General features: G+C 44.3%; 2 protein-coding genes across 2 annotated transcripts in view; both read left to right on the top strand.

Moving 5' to 3' along the window:
• The window catches only part of TCTN2 (tectonic family member 2), a 28,253-nt gene extending 24,668 nt beyond the window's left edge, over positions 1-3,585 (top strand). The window contains exons 15-18 of the mRNA XM_036874134.1: positions 624-780; positions 2,444-2,569; positions 2,723-2,811; positions 3,056-3,585. Of these exons, the coding sequence (XP_036730029.1) occupies positions 624-780; positions 2,444-2,569; positions 2,723-2,811; positions 3,056-3,177 (494 nt within the window). The 3' untranslated portion in view covers positions 3,178-3,585. The remainder of the gene's footprint in view (positions 1-623; positions 781-2,443; positions 2,570-2,722; positions 2,812-3,055) is intronic.
• A 2,764-nt stretch (positions 3,586-6,349) lies between these two features.
• The window catches only part of ATP6V0A2 (ATPase H+ transporting V0 subunit a2), a 35,830-nt gene continuing 21,023 nt past the window's right edge, over positions 6,350-21,156 (top strand). The window contains exons 1-6 of the mRNA XM_036874705.1: positions 6,350-6,674; positions 11,935-12,013; positions 14,001-14,098; positions 15,896-16,033; positions 17,035-17,123; positions 18,304-18,430. Coding sequence (XP_036730600.1) covers positions 6,558-6,674; positions 11,935-12,013; positions 14,001-14,098; positions 15,896-16,033; positions 17,035-17,123; positions 18,304-18,430 — 648 coding nt within the window. The 5' untranslated portion in view covers positions 6,350-6,557. The remainder of the gene's footprint in view (positions 6,675-11,934; positions 12,014-14,000; positions 14,099-15,895; positions 16,034-17,034; positions 17,124-18,303; positions 18,431-21,156) is intronic.

Genomic DNA, 21,156 nt, shown 5'->3' with positions numbered 1-21,156 from the left:
ACAAAGAAATCCCCTCCAGAGTCGCCGCCATAGGACTTGGCGCCATAGGACTTGCCTTCCACATCCTGTAACTGACCTTGCTGTTTTTTCCCCCCTAAGGACCAGTTTTCAAGATGAATGAAAATTAATCTCTTATTCAGTTTTATTCTCTTCCATTTGTATTACTGCTTTGGCAACACATCAGGAAATTGCTTTTGAACTATTTAATCCGTAGTAACTAAAGTTGTTAGTATGGACTTTAAATGTCTTATACAGCTTTTACTAGAATGGTGACTGCATGGGATAAGTCTCATGGCATTTTACTGCAAGTATATTGTATTTCTGTTAAAACTCTGGGTGGATTTCAATGAGGAGCTTGGGAACTGGATCATGATTTAGGGTTTTATTATGTGGGTCAGGGATTTTAAAGTTCCAGTGACGGACCTAACATCCAAGGGAACATTTTGAACACGAGGGGTAACACAGTTACAGAGTGACATGTAACTAGAGCCTGTTAGAGATTAAAGCCTCATTCGTTGTGATTCCTGTCTAATAATATTTCCCATTTTGGGAGTATCACAGAATTGTAGGAAAACTGTTATTAAATTATTCTTTCCAATGTGCACAACTTAACATTTCTCCAGGTGCAGACGCCCCCGATGCAGGTGCAGACCCCCCTGTCAGCAACGCGAGTGGCATCTGCCTGGATGTCCCCGCTCAGCTGAATATCCGCATCCTCTTCTCGGATGCTGGCGCCGTGGAGGGGATGACTCAGCAGGAGATACTTGGCGTGGAGACAAGGTATGATCATATCCGGGATAAGTGGGGTTTAGAGACAGTAAAGTTGAGGGCGCTCCGAAGAATAGGGGAATGCTAATTTAGAATCTGACTGGTTTATTTACAAATTGCAGTGATGAGCAAATGATTACATGTATAAATGGAATATGGATAAACTGTGTTTGTAATGGAAACTCATTCTCACTCACAAGTATCCGTAAAGCTACGTATAAGGGAGTCTGCCAGGTATTTCAGGGAGTACAAAGATGAATAAGGGGCTGCTTAGTGCTCGGCATATTTTGAAATTCATGAATATCATTGGCATACTGATCGGGGAATATTGCCCAGTGGTTAGAGATTTTGGTGGCAGATGGGTGGGTTCAAATCATGGCTATTCCAGGGTGAGCTGTGTGACCTTGGACAGTTACTCAACCTCTTCTGAACTGCAGTTTCATCATCTGTAAAATGGTGATGTACCTTTACATGTCAGACCTCTTATCACCTTTAAGTGACAGGGTCCCAACTGACACTGACTTAAGCAGAAGGGGGGTTTATTGGTTCAAGTTATGAAAAGTCCATACACAGTGAGTTCATGGTTCGTGGTTCCCATGTGGTCAAGGGTCTTTCCCCCTTCATCTCTGGGTTCCTCTTTTCTTTGGGTGGGCTTCATTCTCAGGGAGGTTTTCCTCAAGAGCTGGCAAAGATGAACACCAGCAAATCCAGGCTTATATCAATTTAGCAAGTCCAGGGAATTCCCTAGAGATTCAGTGGTTGGGGGGGAAAAAAAAAAAAAAAAAAGCTCTTCCAGTTTAGCAAGTCCAATGGACGGAGGGTGCCTCCTTTCCCCATCTTTCTCAAAAATGTTCTGGGAAGACTTTTATTGGTCCAGTTTTGGTCATGCGTTCCTTTCTGAACCAATTACTATGGCCAGGGGCATAGCTCTGATTGGCCAGGCGCAGGTGATGGGCACATCCCTAGGTTCAGGTGGGTCCCTTCTCGTCCACTCAACTGAGAGTGGGGAAGGGGTAGTTCCGCCAGGGAAAACTGGGGTGCAATTACTAGAAGAAAGTCAAAGGGATGCTGGGTAGGCAGAAATAACATGGAAAACCCTTAAAAATCATTAGCTGCTACTACTGTTGTTACTATTGTTGTTGTTATTACTATTATTATAATATTGTTTGAGACAAACAAGTGATAAAACAAAAGAATTTTAAAAGCACCAGTATGAAATGAGATGAGGGGGGAGGAGAGATGAAACAGAATTGGCAAAATGCTGGCAGCTGTTGCAGCCTGTGATAGGGCCATGAGGGTTCATTATACAACTGTCTCTGCTTGTCTGTGCATTTGAAAATTTACATAATACAAAGGGGGAAAAAATAGCACCAGTAGAATGGGAAACTTCTTTAGGAGAATCTCAGCTCATATTGTTGTTGTGTCAGTTACCTGATGTTCTTTTTTTTAAAAAAAATCTTTATTGAATTTGTTACAGTATTGCTTCTGTTTTATGTTTTGGTGTTTTGGCTGCAAGGCAAGTGGGATCTTAGCTCCCCGACCAGGGATCGAACCTGCACCCCCTGTATTGGAAGGCAAAGTCTTAACCACTGGACCACCAGGAAAGTCCCCCGATGTTCTTAACAGACCGGAAACGAGCGGTGGATTTGTTGTCTGCTTAACCTTTCCCTCTCAGGTTCTCCTCGGTGACCTGGCAGTTCCAGTGTGGGCTGACTTGTGAGGATGAGGCCAACCTTTTCCCCATCAGTGCATCTGTCCAGTTTATTAAGATACCTGCACAGTTACCCCGTCCACTTACAAGGTAATACAGTTGCTGACCTAAGTGACATTAGTAAGAAGCAGAAAAATATATGTTCCAAAATCAAAAGTTTATTTCTTTAATTAGGTTTTGATGCTTCTCATCAAAAGCATGTGCTCTGCTGTAGCTACTGTAACTTCCTAAAATGTTTTGTAGATTCCAGATCAATTTTACAGAGTACAACTGTAACAGAAATGAGGTTTGTTGGCCGCAACTTCTATATCCGCTGACCCAGTATTATCAAGGTAGGGTAAAGCACATTTCTGAAATGGTTATCATTATGTTGTGTCAATTAAAAAACTTAAAAAAATAGTGTAAATGTCACAGAAAACTTAAAACATATAGCAAAGCTTTAAAAAGAAAACACTTACTGATCATGTTGCCACTTAGAAAGGATCACTATTTATGCTTTGGCTTATTTCTACCTAAATAATTACCCAAAAAGTTCAGAAGTAGGAACGTTGCTGAATTTGATTCATTGTCTTGCAGGGGAGCCTTATTCTCAGTGTGTTGGCAAGAGCTTACTGTTGGCATCCTTCGTCGTATTAGCTGTGTTCCTCAGTAACCCCTGGAGTGGAATACGCAAAGCGTGGAACTCAGCTACCACCTGACCTCTTACAGATTGTCAGCTTTTACTTCACGGATTTGTTGTCCTCCCGTGTGCCGCTCTATAAAATCTTAATAAATGAAATGTTTTATTTTTATAGAAGATTTTATTAGGTGCTCTGCAAATTTGATTCACGTATACAGCTATCCAGACGTTCAAAGCAATGCAGAACGGGCGTCCTCACCGCTATACCAGACTGAGCAAGACGCATGAGAGGGTCAACCGTGTCAATAAATGTTATTAGGAACTTTAGTTTTTTCACAAATGATGAAAGTCATAGGAGTTTTGGTCCAAATGTTATTCGCACCACAGAGAGTCAGTCTTTTAATTTTTAACATATTTATGTGGAACCGGTTAGTTCCCACTGTTCCAAAGACAGGATTAAGAACGCATTAAAGCCTTTAAAAGTGTATATTAGTGCAAAAGTCTAAGAAAATGGATGAGGCAAGATGGGGGGGCTGCGGGAGGGGGACATGGCTAGGTAAGTAAACAGAACCGGGAGAGAACACGAGCCCATGAGACAGTACGCCAAAGATCTTGCATTTAGCAAAGGCAGGTCCCTCATGTAATCTTCAGTTTGCCAAAAAACCAAAATATGATTAGCTATAGGAATCATGGGGCCCATAGATTAAAAAACAAGCTGGCTTTCAACGAAGGACAGTTTTTCCTAGTTGAAATTCCTCTTGGGGCCCCCTGGGGGACAGACAGCACGAGGCAGCAGGGGGAGGGAAGCAGAACTGACGTCTCCCACCACAGCCCAAGAGCGGCCACACGGCCACCTCCAGTGAGGTTTCTTTGTGGGCCAGATAAACGTAGTAATCGTTTCACATGGGCTTTGTGCACCGTGGATAAACTGAATTTTGAAAAGCGGGTCTCTCCCCTCTCACTCTGCTTGATTGAATTTTGAGTGCCTCCTGACATCCTGGTGCTACCTACGTTGTGTTGTTGCATTTTGTTTTTTGTTTTTTTTTTTGGGGGGCCGCACCGTGCGGCTTGTGGGATCCTAGTTCCCCAACAAGGGATTGAACCCAGGCCCTCGGCAGTGAAAGCACAGATTCCCAACCACTGGACTGCTAGGGAATTCCTGGTTGTTTCATCTTCGCTCAACATTCTTGCCCAGGGGAGTTTCAAATCTTCCTTCCCCTCTAAATCTACAAATCTAGTTCTAATTTTTCCTAATTCATATTAAACATGTAACAAATGACATAAGAAATTCCTCCCCCCAAGTACCACTGTTTGTATCACACCTGGAAACACTGGATTTCTCCCCCCTCTGCCTCTTTCTTTGATGTGGATCTCTGTGGGTTGAGGTGATTACACCCACTAGGAGTTGAAATTGTCTTTTGTCAAAGAAAACGAAATACCCAACTGATTCATTGCAGAGATTCAGAAAGTCTTTCTATGGCAGTTAGTATAACTAGCTCTGGAAAGTTAACTTAAAAATTTCCAAATGACAGGTAATTTAGCCTGATTTTGTGGGCTTTGTTAGGGTGATTTTGTACTGAAGAAGGGAAAAACTCTGGCAGTAGAACGGGATGGGGGGGAGCATACTATATGGTTTTGCCTTGTCTGAGCTTATACATTCATATATGCATTTGGTAAGTATTTATTCAGTGGCTACTGTGCTGGGCACTGGAGATACCAAGACAGTGTCCCTCGTCCAGTGGAGCTGTTGACTGAAAAAAACAAAAAACCCCACAACCTGAAAGTTGAGAGTTCTGTTTTATTCGGGGATCTTAACTGATGACTACAGCTCTGGAAGGCAGCCTCTCAGATAGCTGAGGAACTGTTTGGAAGAGGTAAGGGAAGAGCCAGGATTTTTTGATTTAAAAAAAAACCAAGTAGTTGAACATCAAAAGATTACAGCTAATCATAAAAATACAGTCATCACAAATTAAGGATTTTAGTGCTTTTCTACGTATGGGAAGATGCAAGAGCCTGGGGTCATGGAAATTTTCCCTTTGATATGCATCTTAACCATCTAGGGTCAGTATCCTGTTTTTCTCCATTCTGAATCCCCTCAGGGTGAACGACTGGGGGCGGCTGCAGTGGCTGAGGGCTTGATGGCTGTAACATCCTTTGTTTACTGAAATGGCAGGCAACATTGTTTTGTCCACAGAGTTTACATTCCAGTGGGGGAAAACCCGCAATAAAAGAAGGTAATGTCAGACAGTGGTAGGTGCTATGCAGAAAATAAAACAGGACTCTGGTGGAGTGGGGTGGTAGGGCTACTCTTCGCTAGTGGTCGGGAACAGCCCCTCAGAGGCAGGGACATTTGAGCTGAGACTTGTAGGAGCTAATTTTGAGGTCTGGGAGAAGGGTATTCTAGGCAGAGACAGGGGAAGGGTCAGCAAGTTCAAGCGCACCGACCTGGAAAGAGAAAGAAAGGAGTAGGGGAGCAAAGGGAGCCCAGGGCAGGCAGGTGGAGACCAGGGCTTGTGGAAAACAGAGGCCAGAGCCGGTGGGGTCTTGCCGGCCGTAGTGAGAAGTTTGGATTTTACTCCGAACGCGGTGGGAGAAGCCAGAGGACTTTCAGTAGGCTCACATCCCATTTTCGTCCTGTCAGAGATCTCTGTAGCTGCTGCGTGCAGGAGCGTATAAGGCAAGAGCAGCCTGGCATCAGACCCTGCTTTCTGGTCCGCACACAGGCCAGGACCCCAGAGAAAAGCCAGCGGCAGGAGCTAGCTGCAAACACCGCGCAGGGTGTAATTCTGTTGATAGGAAATGTCCTAACAGGCAGCTCTATGGAGAAGGAGTTGTTTAGCTGTTGCCCGGAGCTTGGGGACGGGAAGTGGATTGACTGCAGCCGAGCAGGAGGCATCCTTCTGGGGTTGATGGAAATATTCTAAAATTGATCGTGACGATGGCTGCACAACTTTGTAACTTTACTAAATATCACAAAATTGTATACTCTAGTCGGGTGAACTTTATGGCACGTAAACTCAGTAAAACTCCTTTTAAAAAGCTGTGAACAGCTGAGCGAGTGGCAGCTTTTCGTCGGAGTCCGGACAGATTCCCTGAACCGCCGCATTGCCGCCGGGTTTGCGCCGTTTGGCGCCGCCGCCTGCGCCGCCGTCGGCCGCAACTCCGGGCGCCATTGGTCGGCCGGCGAGGGGCGGGCACGAGCGGGGGAGGGGGGGCGGAACCGGAACCGGCTGTAGCCAGGGGGCGGGGTCTCGAGGGCGGCTCTGGCGGCGCCTGGAGCGGCGGCCCCGGCGGCAGAACCGGGCGCAGCTGGTGCAGCCCGGAGCTCCATGGTGCTGGGCTGCGGCCAGGCCGCAGGAGAAGCACGAGCTCCGGGCCGCCCCGGCTGACCGTGCGGGCCCGCGCGGCCCGGAGCCGCCGCCGCCCGTCGGGCCCCGCGGGGTCGCGGGCCGGCCAGCCATGGGGTCCCTGTTCCGGAGCGAGACCATGTGCCTGGCGCAGCTCTTCTTGCAGTCCGGTACGGCCTACGAGTGCCTCAGCGCCCTGGGCGAGAAGGGCCTGGTCCAGTTCCGAGACGTGAGTGTCGCCCGGGAGACGCTGGCCGCAGCTGCCCGCGGAGCTCCCGCATCGAGCCTTTCGCTCGGGCCTCCTTTCCGTGGGCGCCTGGGCTCCCATTTCCCAGACGGGGAAGCTGAGGTCCACTTTCCGGCCAGAGCTTCCGCAGAGCGGGGCCCGAGCCCAGGGTCGTCGAATGTGTGGTCCGCGGCCGCCCAGGCCGGGTTAGTTAGGAACGCTCCGCGTCGTCTTCGTCCACTCGGGTCGTGCCATCTGATGCTTCGGGGCACCGACTCTGTGCCAGGCACTGGGCTAAGCGGGAGAACAAATCTGATAGGGCCTCTTGCAGCCCTTCTGGAACTTACGGGGCAGCGGGAACGGGAGAAATATTAAGAAAATGAGTACGTAAACAGGAATATGTTTGCTATGCAGGAAACAGAACGGGGTGATGAGATGGTGCCTCAGTTGGGGGTGGTCTCTCTGAGGAAGTGTTCTTGGGCTGAGACCTGAATGGGCAGGAGCCGGCCCTGGGAAGATCTGGGGGAACAAGGTCCCAGGTGGAGGGAACTGGGAGAGCCAGGAGCCTGAACTGGGAATGCATTTGGTGTAAGCTCCTGCGGGGCGGGATTTTTGTCGTTCTTGTTCACCGATGCCTGATGACGTACGTAGCACTGCCTAGGAAGGAGTTGGAGTGCAGTCAGAATTTGTTGAATGGGACCTGTCTCCCCAGCAAGTAGTAATAAACCCTTGTTCATATATCTGTTCATTTGTTTATTGTTTGTCTCCACCATGGACTGTCAACCCCCCCGGAGTGTGGGGTAAGGGCCTCGCCTGCCTTGTTCATTCCTGATTCCTGAGTACAGTCCCTGACTTTGTGGGCATTAGTATGCGTTTGTGGAATGAATGGACAAGCTTTGATTGAGTGCTTGCTCTGTTGCAGACACTGAGTTTGGTGCTGGGGACTCAGGGGTGAGCAGGGTGGACAAAGTCCTTGTGTTTTTGTTGCTCACAATGTAGGAGAGACACACTCTGATTATGAACTGTGGTAAGTGCCATGAAGGAAAAGAGCGGTGTGAAAGGGAGATTATGAAGCAGGACCTTAATTGAACTGGAATTCACTTGAATGAACATTGTATTTCCTGGGACCCAGCTTTCATCTCCTCTGGTTTCCCTTCGTCTTTCTGAGGGCTGCTTAGTTTCAAGAGGGAACACCCGTACCCAAGGTCTGGTGTGATCCCTGGGTTGGCCTCACAAGGCAACTGCCAGGTCAGAGAGAAACTCCTGAATGTCAGGCAAGGCTGCAGAGAAGGCCCAGCTCTTCCTGGTTCCTGGAGCCATTTGGGCTTCAGCACATGGTGCCCACTTTCCTGGCAGGTGCTGCTGTGCTGAGCTGTGAGTAAGTAACACCTGAAAGATTCAGGAAACAGTTGTGAGAGAAATGGGCTTCCTTCTTTATAACAGGTAGATTTCTTCCATCCTGTTAGTACTCAGGCCAAGAGGCTTAAATCAAGCTTAAATCTTAGAGGTTTGAACAAACACCCTAATTACCGCAAAAGATGCAAGTTTCACTGAGTGCAATTACATTAGGTAGTAGAGGACACTTGGGATTCTTTTAAACTGAAAATTGGGGAAAGAAAAAGAAAGTGCAGTTCATTTTTTTCCAGAAGTAAAATAAAGCTGCCATGTTAAAATGAGCTCTTCTTTGTGTGATGCTAGGTTTTCAGAGCTCGTGTGTGTGTGTGTGTGTGTGTGTGTGTGTGTGTGTGTGTGTGTCTCTTTGCAGAAAGCTCTGTCACCTGACACTTTTTCTGCTCTCTTCTGGAATTTCTTCCTGACGTCTGTCTTTTCTGATTTGCAGAGGCTGGAGAGTTTCCGCCTTTCCTTTTAGTGATCCTTCTAAGGGAAAGGAGGCAGGGCAGGGGTTTCTGTAGTGACAGCCAAAGAAAAGACCTGGAAAAGAAAGGTTATTTAACTCACCAGTAGGACTCAGTGAAGGGCAAGTCCATCTCACTTTTCTAAGGGTCTGGAATTTGAGGACAGCGTTCACCTTTTGTCCGTTAGCTGCTGGAGTGGGAAGATCGATGGCGTGGATACCGGTCAAAACCACCAGGCAGCCTCTACTGGTTTTTCTAGGTTAAATGTTAGTGTTACAAATGAATCTGCATTAAAATGTACTTCATAGGGCTTCCCTGGTGGCGCAGTGGATAAGAATCTGCCTGCCAATGCAGGGGACACAGGTTCGATCCCTGGTCTGGGAAGATCCCACATGCCGCGGAGCAACTAAGCCCGTGCACCACAACTACTGAGCCCATGCTCTAGAGCCTGCGAGCCACAACTACTGAGCCTGCGTGCCGCAACTACTGAAGCCCGCGCGCCTAGAGCCCGTGCTCTGCAACAAGAGAAGCCACCACAATGAGAAGCCCACGTACAGCAACGAAGACCCAACGCAGCCAAAAATAAATAAATAAATAATTTAAAAAAATGTACTTCATGGCGTTAGCCTGGAATTAAGGGTGCTGTTGCCTCCCTAAAAAGAAAATAGAAAGCAAAACTTTATAAAAGAAACCACGCAACGGAAAAAAACAGTTAACATACTGTGTAAGATGGTGACGGCGGATGTCAGATCCAATCGTGTGTGTTGTTGCCACAGAAATTTGCCTCTTCGTGAAGATTCTATATGTGGAACCATAGTGTCCAATTTGAGTTAGTGTTTGATATTCACGGAAAAGAGAGTGAAACTGAGAAGTCATGTCATTAATAGACAGCTTTTGATGGGTAGCTTCCTCTGCTCATTCTTAGTTCTGTTGAGATAGATTGTGTCTGAATCATTAGGAACTCGAAAGTGGTTACTACTTCAGATTAATATTACTTCCAGAAATGAATGCGAATGTGACAAACAAGTGAAATTCAAATTTTTATCTTTCTTCTGGTTAACTCTTTAAAAAAAATTTTCCAAAAACTGAACAAGAACCAAGCCTTTGGGGTAGACATTCTCAGGTTGTTCAAGCAGCTTCATGCCAAGCTGTTTCTAATTCTCCTTTTTGGGAGTGCCCAGTATAACACTGCACGGAGTAAAGGTAGAATTCTTGCCCCAAACGCCTTTCAACGTGAATGATTACTGTAATTTAAAAAATTGTGAAAGTAATATACGTCCATTGTGGGAAATTAGGGAAACATGAGATACTAATTTCCATGATCCCATTACCTAGAAACAAACACTTTACCTTTTTGGTTCATATTGTCCAATCAAACATTATTTTTCTAATAATAATAATAATATTATTATTATTTTAATAAATTTATTTATTTTTGGCTGCGTTAGGTCTTCGTTACTGTGCGTGGGCTTCTCATTGCAGTGGCTTCTCTTGTTGCGGGGCACGGGCTAGAGGCGCACGGGCTTCAGTAGCTGTGGCTCGAAGGCTCTAGGGCACAGGCTCAGTAGTTGTGGCGCACGGGCTTAGTTGCTCCAAGGCATGTGGGATCTTCCCGGACCAGGGCTTGAACCCGTGTCCCCTGCATTGGCAGGCAGATTCTTAACCACTGTGCCACCGGGGAAGCCTTCTAATAATATTTTAAAATGTATGTACATAGGTATTTTTAGATAATTGGAGCCACACTGATAATATCTTTAGTCTTTTCACACACAAATCATGTATGACTAATTTCCGCATTTTATTAAATATTGTTTTACAATTTTTTTATGGCTTTAAGCTTTATATGGTAAGATTTGTTTGTTTGTTTTAATAAATTTCTTTATTTTTTGGCTGCGTTGGGTCTTTGTTGCTGCGCGCGGACTTTCTCTAGTTGCAGTGAACGGGGACTACTCTTCGTTGTGGTGCGCGGGCTTCTTATCGCGCTGGCTTCTCTTGTTGCGGAGCACGGGCTCTAGGTGCGTGGGCTTCTCTTTGCGGTGGCTTCTCTTGTTGCAGAGCACGGGCTCTAGGTGCGTGGGCTTCAGTAGTTGTGGCACAGGGGCTCAGTAGTTGTGGCTCGTGGGCTCTAGAGCGCAGGCTCAGTAGTTGTGGCACACGGGTTTAGTTGCTCCGCGGCATGTGGGATCTTGCCGGACAAGGGCTCGAACCCGTGTCCCCTGCATTGGCAGGAGGATTCTTAACCACTGCGCCACCAGGGAAGTCCTGATAAGATGTTAAGTAAAGGAGAGAGTATATGGGAACAGTGAACTTCTGTGGACCCATATTATAAACCAATGGCGGGACTTCCCTGGAGGTCCAGTGGTTAAGACTTGGCGCTTTCACTCCCAGGTCCAGGTTTGAGCCCTGGTTGGGGAACTAAGATCTCAAAAGCCGTGTGGTCCAAAAAAAACCCCCCAAAACCCACCCATCAGACAAGATCATTTTGAAGCAAATCCCAGATGTATAATTTCACTCATAAATATTTCAATAAGTATCTCTAAAAGGTAAGGACCCTAAAAAAAATCGTAACCACAATACCATTATCATACCTAAAAATTTTAATAATAATTTCTTAATATAATCAAATACCTCATCATTTAAAACATAATTTTTAATAAGTGCATAGTAATCAGTTATATTACTGAACCATAATTTTTATACAACTTTATTGATGTGTATTATACAATTCACCCATTTCAAGTGTACAATTCGTTGGTTTTTAGAAAATTTTCTGAGTAGCGCGTCCATTGCCACAATCCAGTTTTAGACCGTCAGTCACATCATCCCAATAAGGTCCCTTATGCTCATTTACAGGTCATCCCCCTCCCTACCCCAAGACCCAGACAATCACTAACCTACTTTCTGCCTCTAGGTTTTCCTTTCTTGGACATTCCATAGAAATGGAGTCACACAATATGTGGTCTTCTGTGTCTTTCATTTACATCATGTTTCTGTACATCCTCTGTGATGTTGATGTGTCAGTTTGTTCCTTTTTACTGCTGAGTAGTGTTCCACGGTGTGGGTATAGACTATGATTTCTTTAACCAGTTTTCCACTGTTAATCATTTTTTCTCTATCCCTGAGGTTGATGCTCTTTTAGATAAATTTTTGTCCGTATCCATAGTTTGTTCCTTTAGGTTGAATTTCTTCACGGGATATTTCTGGGCCAGAGGATATTTTTCAGGCTTTTTTTTTGGTAACAGTTGCCAAATCGCTTTCCAGAAAAGATGTGTCAGTTTATACTCCTATTCAGTAGTATACGAGGATGTGCTTCCCCCCAAACCCTTGACTATCATATTTTATTTATAAAATCGAATTTATTTTTAAATTGTAGAAAATTCAAAGCAAAATTTTCATCTTTTTCTCAGCTGAACCAGAATGTAAGTTCTTTCCAAAGAAAATTTGTTGGTGAGGTGAAGAGGTGTGAAGAACTAGAGCGAATATTGGGTAAGTTTATTTTAATAACTTAAATAGTTATTGTTATATAAGTAAACTTTGTTCACTTTAGAAAAATTAGAAAATCTAGACAAGTAGAAAGGAAAAAAGAAGTCGTCCATATTCTCACCATTCATGTATTCACTATTATGTAGGTTTATATATTTTTTTACTGTTCATCTATAAAAGTAAGGATTTACATACATAATGGTCAGGTTATTTTGTTATTAGCTTTGTTTCTCATTTGATGGTACTTTAACATCTTTTCATGTCAATAAACAGATTGACTCATCATTGTTTATAATGGCTGCATAGTATTTTGTGGTATTAATGTGCTATAATTTATTTAGCCAATCCCTTGTAATTTATTGTAACTTAAAAACATTGTATACACATTAATATATTACTTAAAATTATACCAGAGAACAGGGGAGGTAGGAAATGGCAGAGACATTGGTTGATAATTTCCTTTTTTTCAGGGCTTCCTTTACAGAGATCAGTGTTCTCTGACTGTTAACCATTAAAACTCAGCCGTAAAACCTTTAACGTCTTAGCCTAAAATAAAACAGTGTTTATCAATTCAAACCTTGAAATTCTGACTGAAGTAGAGAGGGGAGAACGATGCCAGTAATTGTCTAAAGTACCAAATTTGTTTTTAGAGGGATGAACAGAAAAACCTGGGGGTGAGGGTGTTGAGGAGGGGAGAGAAGATGACTTTTGGAATGATTTCTAATAGCAGTTAATTATTGTGGATTTTATTTTTTTTAATTGGGGATTTTTAAGATCGAAAGAAACCTGTTAGTCATCTGAAGTCTAGTCCTCTGCATATTGTTTGAGGTCGCGGTTATTTGTGTGGATCATGTAGGGTAGGGTGATACCACATTCCCATCCTTGCCATATATATAAGTCATTGGACAGGTCGTATATTTGGAATGAGTTTTCAAAGGCAGGGCAGGAGTCACAACACATTAGACGTGTCCAGGACTTCCTGTAGCTTAGACTGTTTTAAAAAGAATGCAGACTTAAAAAGAAAATGAACTCTCAAGTAAATTTAGGTATAAAAAAAAGGTTAAAAAAATTTACATCCATTTCCAGAAAGCTCTTAAACCCCATGCTTCCTTTGCTATCTTATGGGTAAGACATCATTGCTTTTCTTCCTCCCTCCTCCCTTCCTCTTTCTCTTTCTCTCTCTCTCCCTTTCTTTCTTTCTTTCTCTTTCTCTTTCTCTCTCTCTCTTTCTAATAAAATAACTAGTTAACACTTCTCCAAAATATTATATCTGGTAATGACTTTACCAGGTATTATGACTTTTATCCTAAGGAAAAGAACGCTTCATGGAATTGAAAATGTAAACTAAAGAAATTAAGTTTTTTTTGGGTGGTTCATTATTAGTTTCATGAATCTAGTTTTTAATGTAAGTAGAGAAGGCAGTGGAAGTTGCTCTAAGTTAAAACATCACGGCTAACTGGGGACTCAGGAGAACCTGGCTTTCTGCCCTGTGGTCTCCTCCTTATAGAGGAGACTGATAGAGGATGTGTTTTTCCTGATGGATGTGTATTTCCTCCCAATGGCGTCTGCCGGGAGGTTGCACTGATGTCTCTGGTGGGGACGATTATAGGTCCATCATTGGATTATTCCTGCACTTCCAAGTGTGTCCTTAACCTTCTGCTTCCTTTACAGGTGCAGAGGCAGCTATGACTCCAAAGTTCTTTAACTAGAGTTTTAGAAATGAAGGACGTGGGGAATTTCAGAAAATGTGTATCCAGGCTACTGTTTGTTTTGTCACTGCACGCTGCTCTCTCTAGGCAGAATTATTTTGCAGATCTTTGGAAGCAAGGCTGCAAAAGTCATCCTATCAGTCAGTTGGGACAGGCAAGATTTTATGCATTTAGACATTAGTTTTTAGATGACCTGGGAAAGGTTGGGATGTAAAATGTTCTCACTGAAATGTCCTGTAGTAAGTTTTTGAGTCTAATTTGTTTAACTTTTATTTCCACAGCATATTTGGTGCAGGAAATTAATAGAGCTGATATTCCCCTCCCTGAGGGAGAGACCAGTCCTCCTGCACCGCCTCTTAAACAAGTGCTCGAAATGCAGGTAACTCGTTTCTGAAGAAGCGGTTTTAGGTCACTAACCTCAGAGACTGCTTATTCACTTACTTTATATTGTCTAGTGCTTTTCTGCCTTTCTTCTCAAAACCGTGGAATGAAAAGCAAAGGACCGTATTATGGTTAATTCTCAGTAACAGGTTATCTGTGATAAATTTTAACTGGAATTCAGTTTTCTTTTAAAATGTAAGACAGGGCTTCCCTGGTGGTGCAGTGGTAAAGAATCCGCCTGCCACTGCAGGGAACACGGGTTCGAGCCCTGGTCCGGGAAGATCCCACATACTGTGGAGCAACTAAGCCCGTGCGCCACAACTACTGAGCCTGCGCTCTAGAGACCGCAAGCCACAACTACTGAGCCCGCGTGCCACAACTACTGAAGCCCGCACGCCTAGAGCCCGTGCTCTGCAACAAGAGAAGCCACCACAATGAGAAGCCTCTGCACTGCAATGAAGAGTAGCCCCCACTCGCTGTAACTAGAGAAAGCCCGCGTGCAGCAACGAAGACCCAACGCAGCCAAAAATAAAAATAAATAAATTTAAAAAAAAAAAGAATATATTAGAAAAAAATAAAATGTAAGACAGATGGTATTGAACAGAGACTAACAAGAAGTAGGTTGTGAGATCTGGGCTCATGTGATGTGACTTCTGGGCCTGTGCAGGCCTTAGCGTGCCTCTCCTACTGCAAGTCGTCGAGGCTTCAGGCCTGTGCCCTTCACGTTCTCCCCAGTTCACCCTGACCCTTGCCCCTCTAATTTTCAGAAGCTCGTGTGAAGGTGCCAGGTGGTTCCCCATGGGCAGCAAATGGGATTCCTTCTTCTGGAGTCCCCCACCACCGTGAGAGCACTGGCTTCTACATTCGCATCCCTGCTTCCCCCCCATGAGTTATCTCTTGAGGTTTTGGTCTACTCATCTGATAATTCATCACACTGGGAGATAGACTAGAGCCCCTTACAGCTCCTCTAAAACAATTAGTACAATTAGGGCCATTCCATTGCTGGCTGCTGTGTTTGTTTTTCTGGGAGGATGTCATTTAACAGTTGGTGTACGAATGGACTCTAGAGAGAACTGTACAGTCAGATGAGAGCAGTCATCTGGTCTGGCCTGTTTGGTGTGTCGCTTTTGATGTCATTACAAATACAGTGATTACTGGCTGCTGATCGTTTTTATAAGGCAGAACACAAGTAAGTGAATGTAGCATGTCAAGTGATTTGTTTGAATACCGTTTTTATGGAGTCAGTGGGTTGTTTTACAGATTTCTGCTTCTGTTGTCTTAATACTTAAGGATTGTTAAGGATGCTTGGTATATAACTAATTGTTAAAGAAGATTCGTTCTCAAGTATTTTTATGCTGAATTAATTGTGTAAGTGCAGCTGCATAGAAACTCTTAAGCTAGAGACCAGGAATGATATGTTTGGGAAAGATTATCTAAAATTTTTCTGTGTTGCAAATAAAAGGAAATGTAGTCTTGAAAAGGGAAAACTCTTTGGTGTACTGGTAATGGGTAAGCAGATGAAGGGAAACCAGAAGAGAGGACAGGACCTGAGGTTAGAGGCTGGGCCCAGCCGTAGGGCTCTCACAGTCATCACAGCGTCTGCGTGCTTGCCGTCACAGGTGCCTGAATTGACACGAAGCAGTCAGTGATGGACTGTAAAAACCCGTGCGTGTTTGCATATCCCCATCGAACTCTCATACATGATGGCTTTTTAAAACCTCTGCTGGTTCTGGGGTACTGTGAAAAGAGTGTTAGAACCAGACTTGGAAGTAACCCTGCTGCCGTTTCATTTCAGGAGCAGTTGCAGAAGCTAGAGGCTGAGCTGAGGGAGGTCACGAAGAACAAGGAGAAGCTGAGGAGGAACCTCCTGGAGCTGACGGAGTACACGCACATGCTGCGAGTGACCAAGACCTTCGTCAAGCGCAACCTGGAGGTACTGGCGACGCTCGGGAGGGAGTGCATTTCTTTCTTTCTTTTTTGGGTGGCGCCACGCGGCATGCAGGATCTTAGTTCCCTGACCGGGGATCGAACCCATGCCCCCTGTAGTGGAAGCACGAAGTCTTAACCACTGGGCCGCCAGGGAAGTCCCAGAAGTATATTTCTTTTATAAAATTCTCGTTCCCGTAAAGTTCCGGGTTTTGTTATCAACTCCTGTAGAGGTGTTGCTTTTTAAAAGAGATTGGAAGAGATACTCCTTCCTCAACAAGGAGTAGCCCCCGCTCGCCGCAACTAGAGAAAGCCCGCGCACAGCGACGAAGACCCAACGCAGCCAAAAATTAAAAAAAGAAAAAAAAAAAGATACATTCAAAAAAAATGAGATACATTTTGATCTTAGCTTTATCTTTCAGTTGGAGTATATGACATTAAAAGAAGCTTTAAGCCTCTCCTGTGTTGGTTGGTTTTAACCATAACTACTTCCTATTCATGAAATGCTTTAGTTTGCAGTTGAAAAAAATCTTGTGGTGAGAAAAAATTGAACACTGGAAGTCGAACTCTAAAATTTAGTTTGTTTTTTTTCTTCTCAAATTGCTGAGAGTAATGGAAGTAAAAAAAAAAATCTGTATGGGAATAAAGAACAGCCTACGCAGTAGTACAGTACTCAGCTGAGTATCAGAGAGGGGAGAAGTATGTCCCTTGTGAACTTCGTTTCACTTCCCGTAGCGGTGACCTCTGATACAGTTACTCTGCCTTGGATTAAGGCAATGACATAAATTATAACTGTACTTTCATGTAAGTGTCTTCAACTAGCTTACAAATAAGGGACAGGGAAGTTATGGTCTTTATCTATCAGAGCTGAGTTACATGTCTGAGTTACCTTGGGGCCTTGGCACCCAGGTCTGAGTTCCCATGCCCCGCACACTTGTTTGGAAACATGACTTGAGAATTAAAGTGTCACTTTCAGTGAGACACACTTGGTTTCATATCTCTTTGTAGTTTGAACCCGCTTACGAAGAATTCCCTCCCTTGGAGAACGAGTCTTTGTTGGACTACAGCTGTATGCAGAGGCTGGGGGCAAAACTGGGGTAAGTGACAGCCGGCGGGGGGAGCTTTACACTGTCCTTCTTGTCAGTGGGAGACGAGCTCTGTTGAGTGGAAGGACGGCCACCGTCTGAAAGCCTGGGACGGAATGAAAGAAAGTGAATATTTGTTTAAGAAAACACTGTACTCTTGTATTTGTTGAGTTGAATCACTCAGCTGTATTGACTTTTTAGCTCAGTACGATGGGAATTTCTTCTCTCGGTATAATGAGGTGGAAAGAAGGAATTTATGCCAGTTGTGCCATTCTTCGTTACTCCATAGCCTAAAATAATTGGTCATTGAAGCGTCAAGTCCTATTTTGTTTGGTGGAAACATAGGGGCTAAACTGATTTGGTTTATTTATTAATCGTATTTTAAGGGTCTCTTTCTACTGTTCACTCTCTCTGTTTACTTGAACTAATGGTAACGTGTTTCCTCATGTGATTTGTGATTTCTTTTTATTATGAACTGTTCCTCCATTCCTTATGTGTAGGAATTCAATGATGTTTAGTTTGAGGCTGTATTCTTTCAGAGAGAACTTATTTTTATGTATGTCAGGTACTTGGGAGCGCTCCACCTACTGGGAATCATGTTGTTAATTTCTCAGCTTGAGTTTCTTTGTTTTTCTGTTTGTTTTCTCTCTGCCTGATGCATCCTAACACGTGCTTGTAAATTCTCAAGTAATGCTCTTCCCCTTCTCTCCAAAACCAAAGCCGAAATAGACAAGTTTGCTTGTTGGCTCCTTGCAAGGTGGAGTTTTTCCTAGTCCACCCGTTCACTTAAGGTGTAGCCCTTTGTTGGGGGGCCAGAGTCCCAGCTTTGGGGGGATTGGGGATTCAGTTCCATCTCTTCACCTGATATCGACCCAGTGCCCATCTCCTGTCTCACTTGCTGGCATTGAAACCCAAGGCCTTAAGATACCGGGTCAGTATCATACCTCAGGGCACAGCTACGAGGTCCTGTTTTATTTTCGGATTCCAAGAATTTCTCTAAATTATGGGCTCAGCTCTACATTGAAGAGGATGTTTCAAAAACATTTTATCCAGCATTTCAGATGTTTTGCAGTTGGAGGGCTTTGAGGGTATCGCCAGCGCTTTGGCAGGCGTGAAGGTCTTCGCTGCCCTCTTCGTGAGGTTTGGTAGTCCTCGTTGGGCTTACTGGACCACAGCCTTTGGTGTCTCACAGATTTGTGTCTGGCCTCATTAACCAAGGGAAAGCCGAAGCATTCGGGAAGACGCTGTGGCGAGCCTGCAGAGGGCACAGCATCGTGACGCACGCAGAGCTGGAGGGGCCCCTGGAAGACCCTGAAACGGTGAGTGGGCACCCCCTCCCCGTTCAGCAGCGGCGGACTTGTGCTGAAGCTGGAGGCACAGCGCAGAGCGGAGCACGTCAGTGAGCTGTCCGCCACGTGCCTTGCCATCCTTGGATGCGTTTGGGGGGCAGTTCTTAACATGGAGGACTCTCTCCCGCGCCGCCATAGTATGCCTGGGACGTTGATGTGGATACGTCGCCACCTTCCCAGCCTCAGATCCTGTTTCGGTTTCACCAGCCGTCCCAACACTTTTTTTTTTTTTTGGCATTTATTTATTCATTTATTTATTTGCGGCCGCGCAGCACGCGGGATCCTAGTTCCCCGACCAGGAGTGGAGCCCGGGCCCCCTGCAGTGGAAGCTCGGAGCCCTAACCACCGGACCGCCGGGGAAGTCCCACAATACTGTCTTTTATAGCAAAGGATCTCGTTTAGAATCAGGCTTTGGACTTAATTGTCATGTCTCTTTGGTCTCCTTCATTCTGGGATAATTTCTCAGTCTTACCTTGACCCTCGTGACCTGGACATTTAAAAATTATTACAGACCAGTGGTTTTTTCTTTAGTAGAATGCCCCTCTGTTTGGGTTTGTCTGATGTTTTCTCATGATTAGATTCAAGTTATGTGTCTTGGGCAGGAAGTGATGCTGCTTCCCATCAGGGGTGCACGGTTCCTTTGTCCCGTTACTAGTGATGTTCACCTTGATCACTTGTTCAAGGCAGTGACTCCTAAGCTTCTCCACCGTGAATTTATTCCTCCATTTCCTTTGTATTTAGTACATGTTTTGGGGGAAGTGCTTTGAAACTCTATAAGTACTCAATTTCTCATCAGATTTTCAATGCATTTATTTCCTGTTTTATTCAATGAGTTATACTCTGTTACTGTAATTCTTTATTTTGATATTCACATGCTCTAGATTTGGCCATTGGAGCCCATTTAGCTGGCTTTTATTTTCTTTTTACATGTTCCCGTCATTTTTTGAATGCTTCTCTGCTTTCCTGCATAACAAGATGTCCAGATTCATCTTGTCATTTCCCTCATGCAGCTATCTGAAATCGGCCATTTCTCCAAGGAACCTGGTTCTCTTTAGTGGAGAATGGTGATTAGAAGCCAGGGTGCGGTCTCCGGGTGTGCCCATGGTGACTGAGGTGTCGCTGTTCCCAGCTCTGTCAGGGGACGGCTCTAGGACGCACACATGCACAGGGCTCACACCCACACTCACAGCTTTATTTCTGTACCTGTGTGTATATGTGAAAACTGTGAGTTTACATCCGATTCCAGTCCAACACCACAGGGTTCACTCTAAGTTTCTCTGTTTCTGTGTTCGTAACTCCTTTCTTCAGTGGTGGCAAACTTGGCTCCCATTATTGTTAATGTACTTATTTGATCAGTCCCCTTGTGTGTGACCCGTCTGCCCATTGATTTCCCATCTCTGCTGCCCCGCTCTTCTCTCTGCATGGAGCTCCGAGTTCCCCAGCCCCCAGCCCGGGTTGTCCCCTAGTGTGGACGCAGGGCCTCCTCACTTTGCTTGGGCTCTGACTTTGCCCTGGGCCACTGTTGCGCTTCCCCTCCCCTCTCCAGGTCCATCCCCGAATGCACATCTAAGGCTTCAGGAATGAATTATTCAGGAAGGGAAGCAGGGTGGCCAAAGCCATCATTACCTTTTAAAATAGCTGTGATTTTTTTTTTTTTAAAGACTTCACCATAAAAATAACTATTATATATTGCTCTAAGTGAGGATGAACTGGTCTACTAAGGGTAGAAAAGGAACTTGGGATTCTCAATTTTGAGAAAAGCGTTCGTGTTTTCTCTCCTAGATTCGCCTCAGGATTTTTGGCTCTAAGATTAATAGTTTTGACACCTAAAGGAGTTTGGCTGTGAAATAATTTTCATAAGGTTCAGCCTAAGTAAACCACACACGTTGGAAAATCTAATCAGTCAAGCTGTTCGTTAACCACACACCTGTAATATTTTTTGTGGCTTCTGAAACTGCCAGTAGCAATATGTTGATTATCCGTCACCTGTGACCATTATGACCTCCCTATGTAAAGGTGAAGATTAAAAATGTTCTGAAGTAGCATTTACATGTTCTTTGAGTTTTTTCTTTGATTAAAAGAACATATCCATCATTCTCATGCAGAGCATTTACTCTGTAAGAAAAATTTTTTTTCTATACAATGTCTAAGCTCTTTTGTGCTGAGTTTTTACCACATTTGTTAAAGGGCATTAAATGTGAAGAAATATGGAGACATGGTTAGAGATATATATATATTTTAAATTCTTTACTTTTCTTCATTTCTAATTTTTTTGTGGAAGTATAATTGGCAGATATGTATCTCTTGAAACTACAACTGCTCCCTCCCCCACGATTACAAAGGAAATGCGTGCTCGTTATTAGAAAATTGGGAACAATATAGAAGACATGAAGAAGAAAATCAGTCACCTGTAACCCTCCTGCTTGGAGAGGGTCGCTGTTTATGTTTCAGTGTGCATTCTGTTAGTCCTCGTTCTGGGGAGGATATGAGATTTGATTTGGTAACTTTTACTCAGGTTCTAGGATTTATTTATAGTGTCATGTTTAATACCTTTTGGGTCGACCTCTTAAAGTCCTTACAGACCCCAGAGCATATTTCTAGCCATTTTCTCCTCTGTCAGTATCATTTCTAGATGCCGGCCAGTCTCTCTGTCAAAGCTGGACTCAGGCAGTTTCATGTGGTTTTATGATTTGTAT

The sequence above is a fragment of the Balaenoptera musculus genome, chromosome 14, assembly GCF_009873245.2.
Source record: "Balaenoptera musculus isolate JJ_BM4_2016_0621 chromosome 14, mBalMus1.pri.v3, whole genome shotgun sequence".
NCBI classification, from domain to species: domain Eukaryota; kingdom Metazoa; phylum Chordata; class Mammalia; order Artiodactyla; family Balaenopteridae; genus Balaenoptera; species Balaenoptera musculus.
Note: the sequence above shows the minus strand (reverse complement) of the source record. Positions and strands in the feature narration are given on the sequence as shown.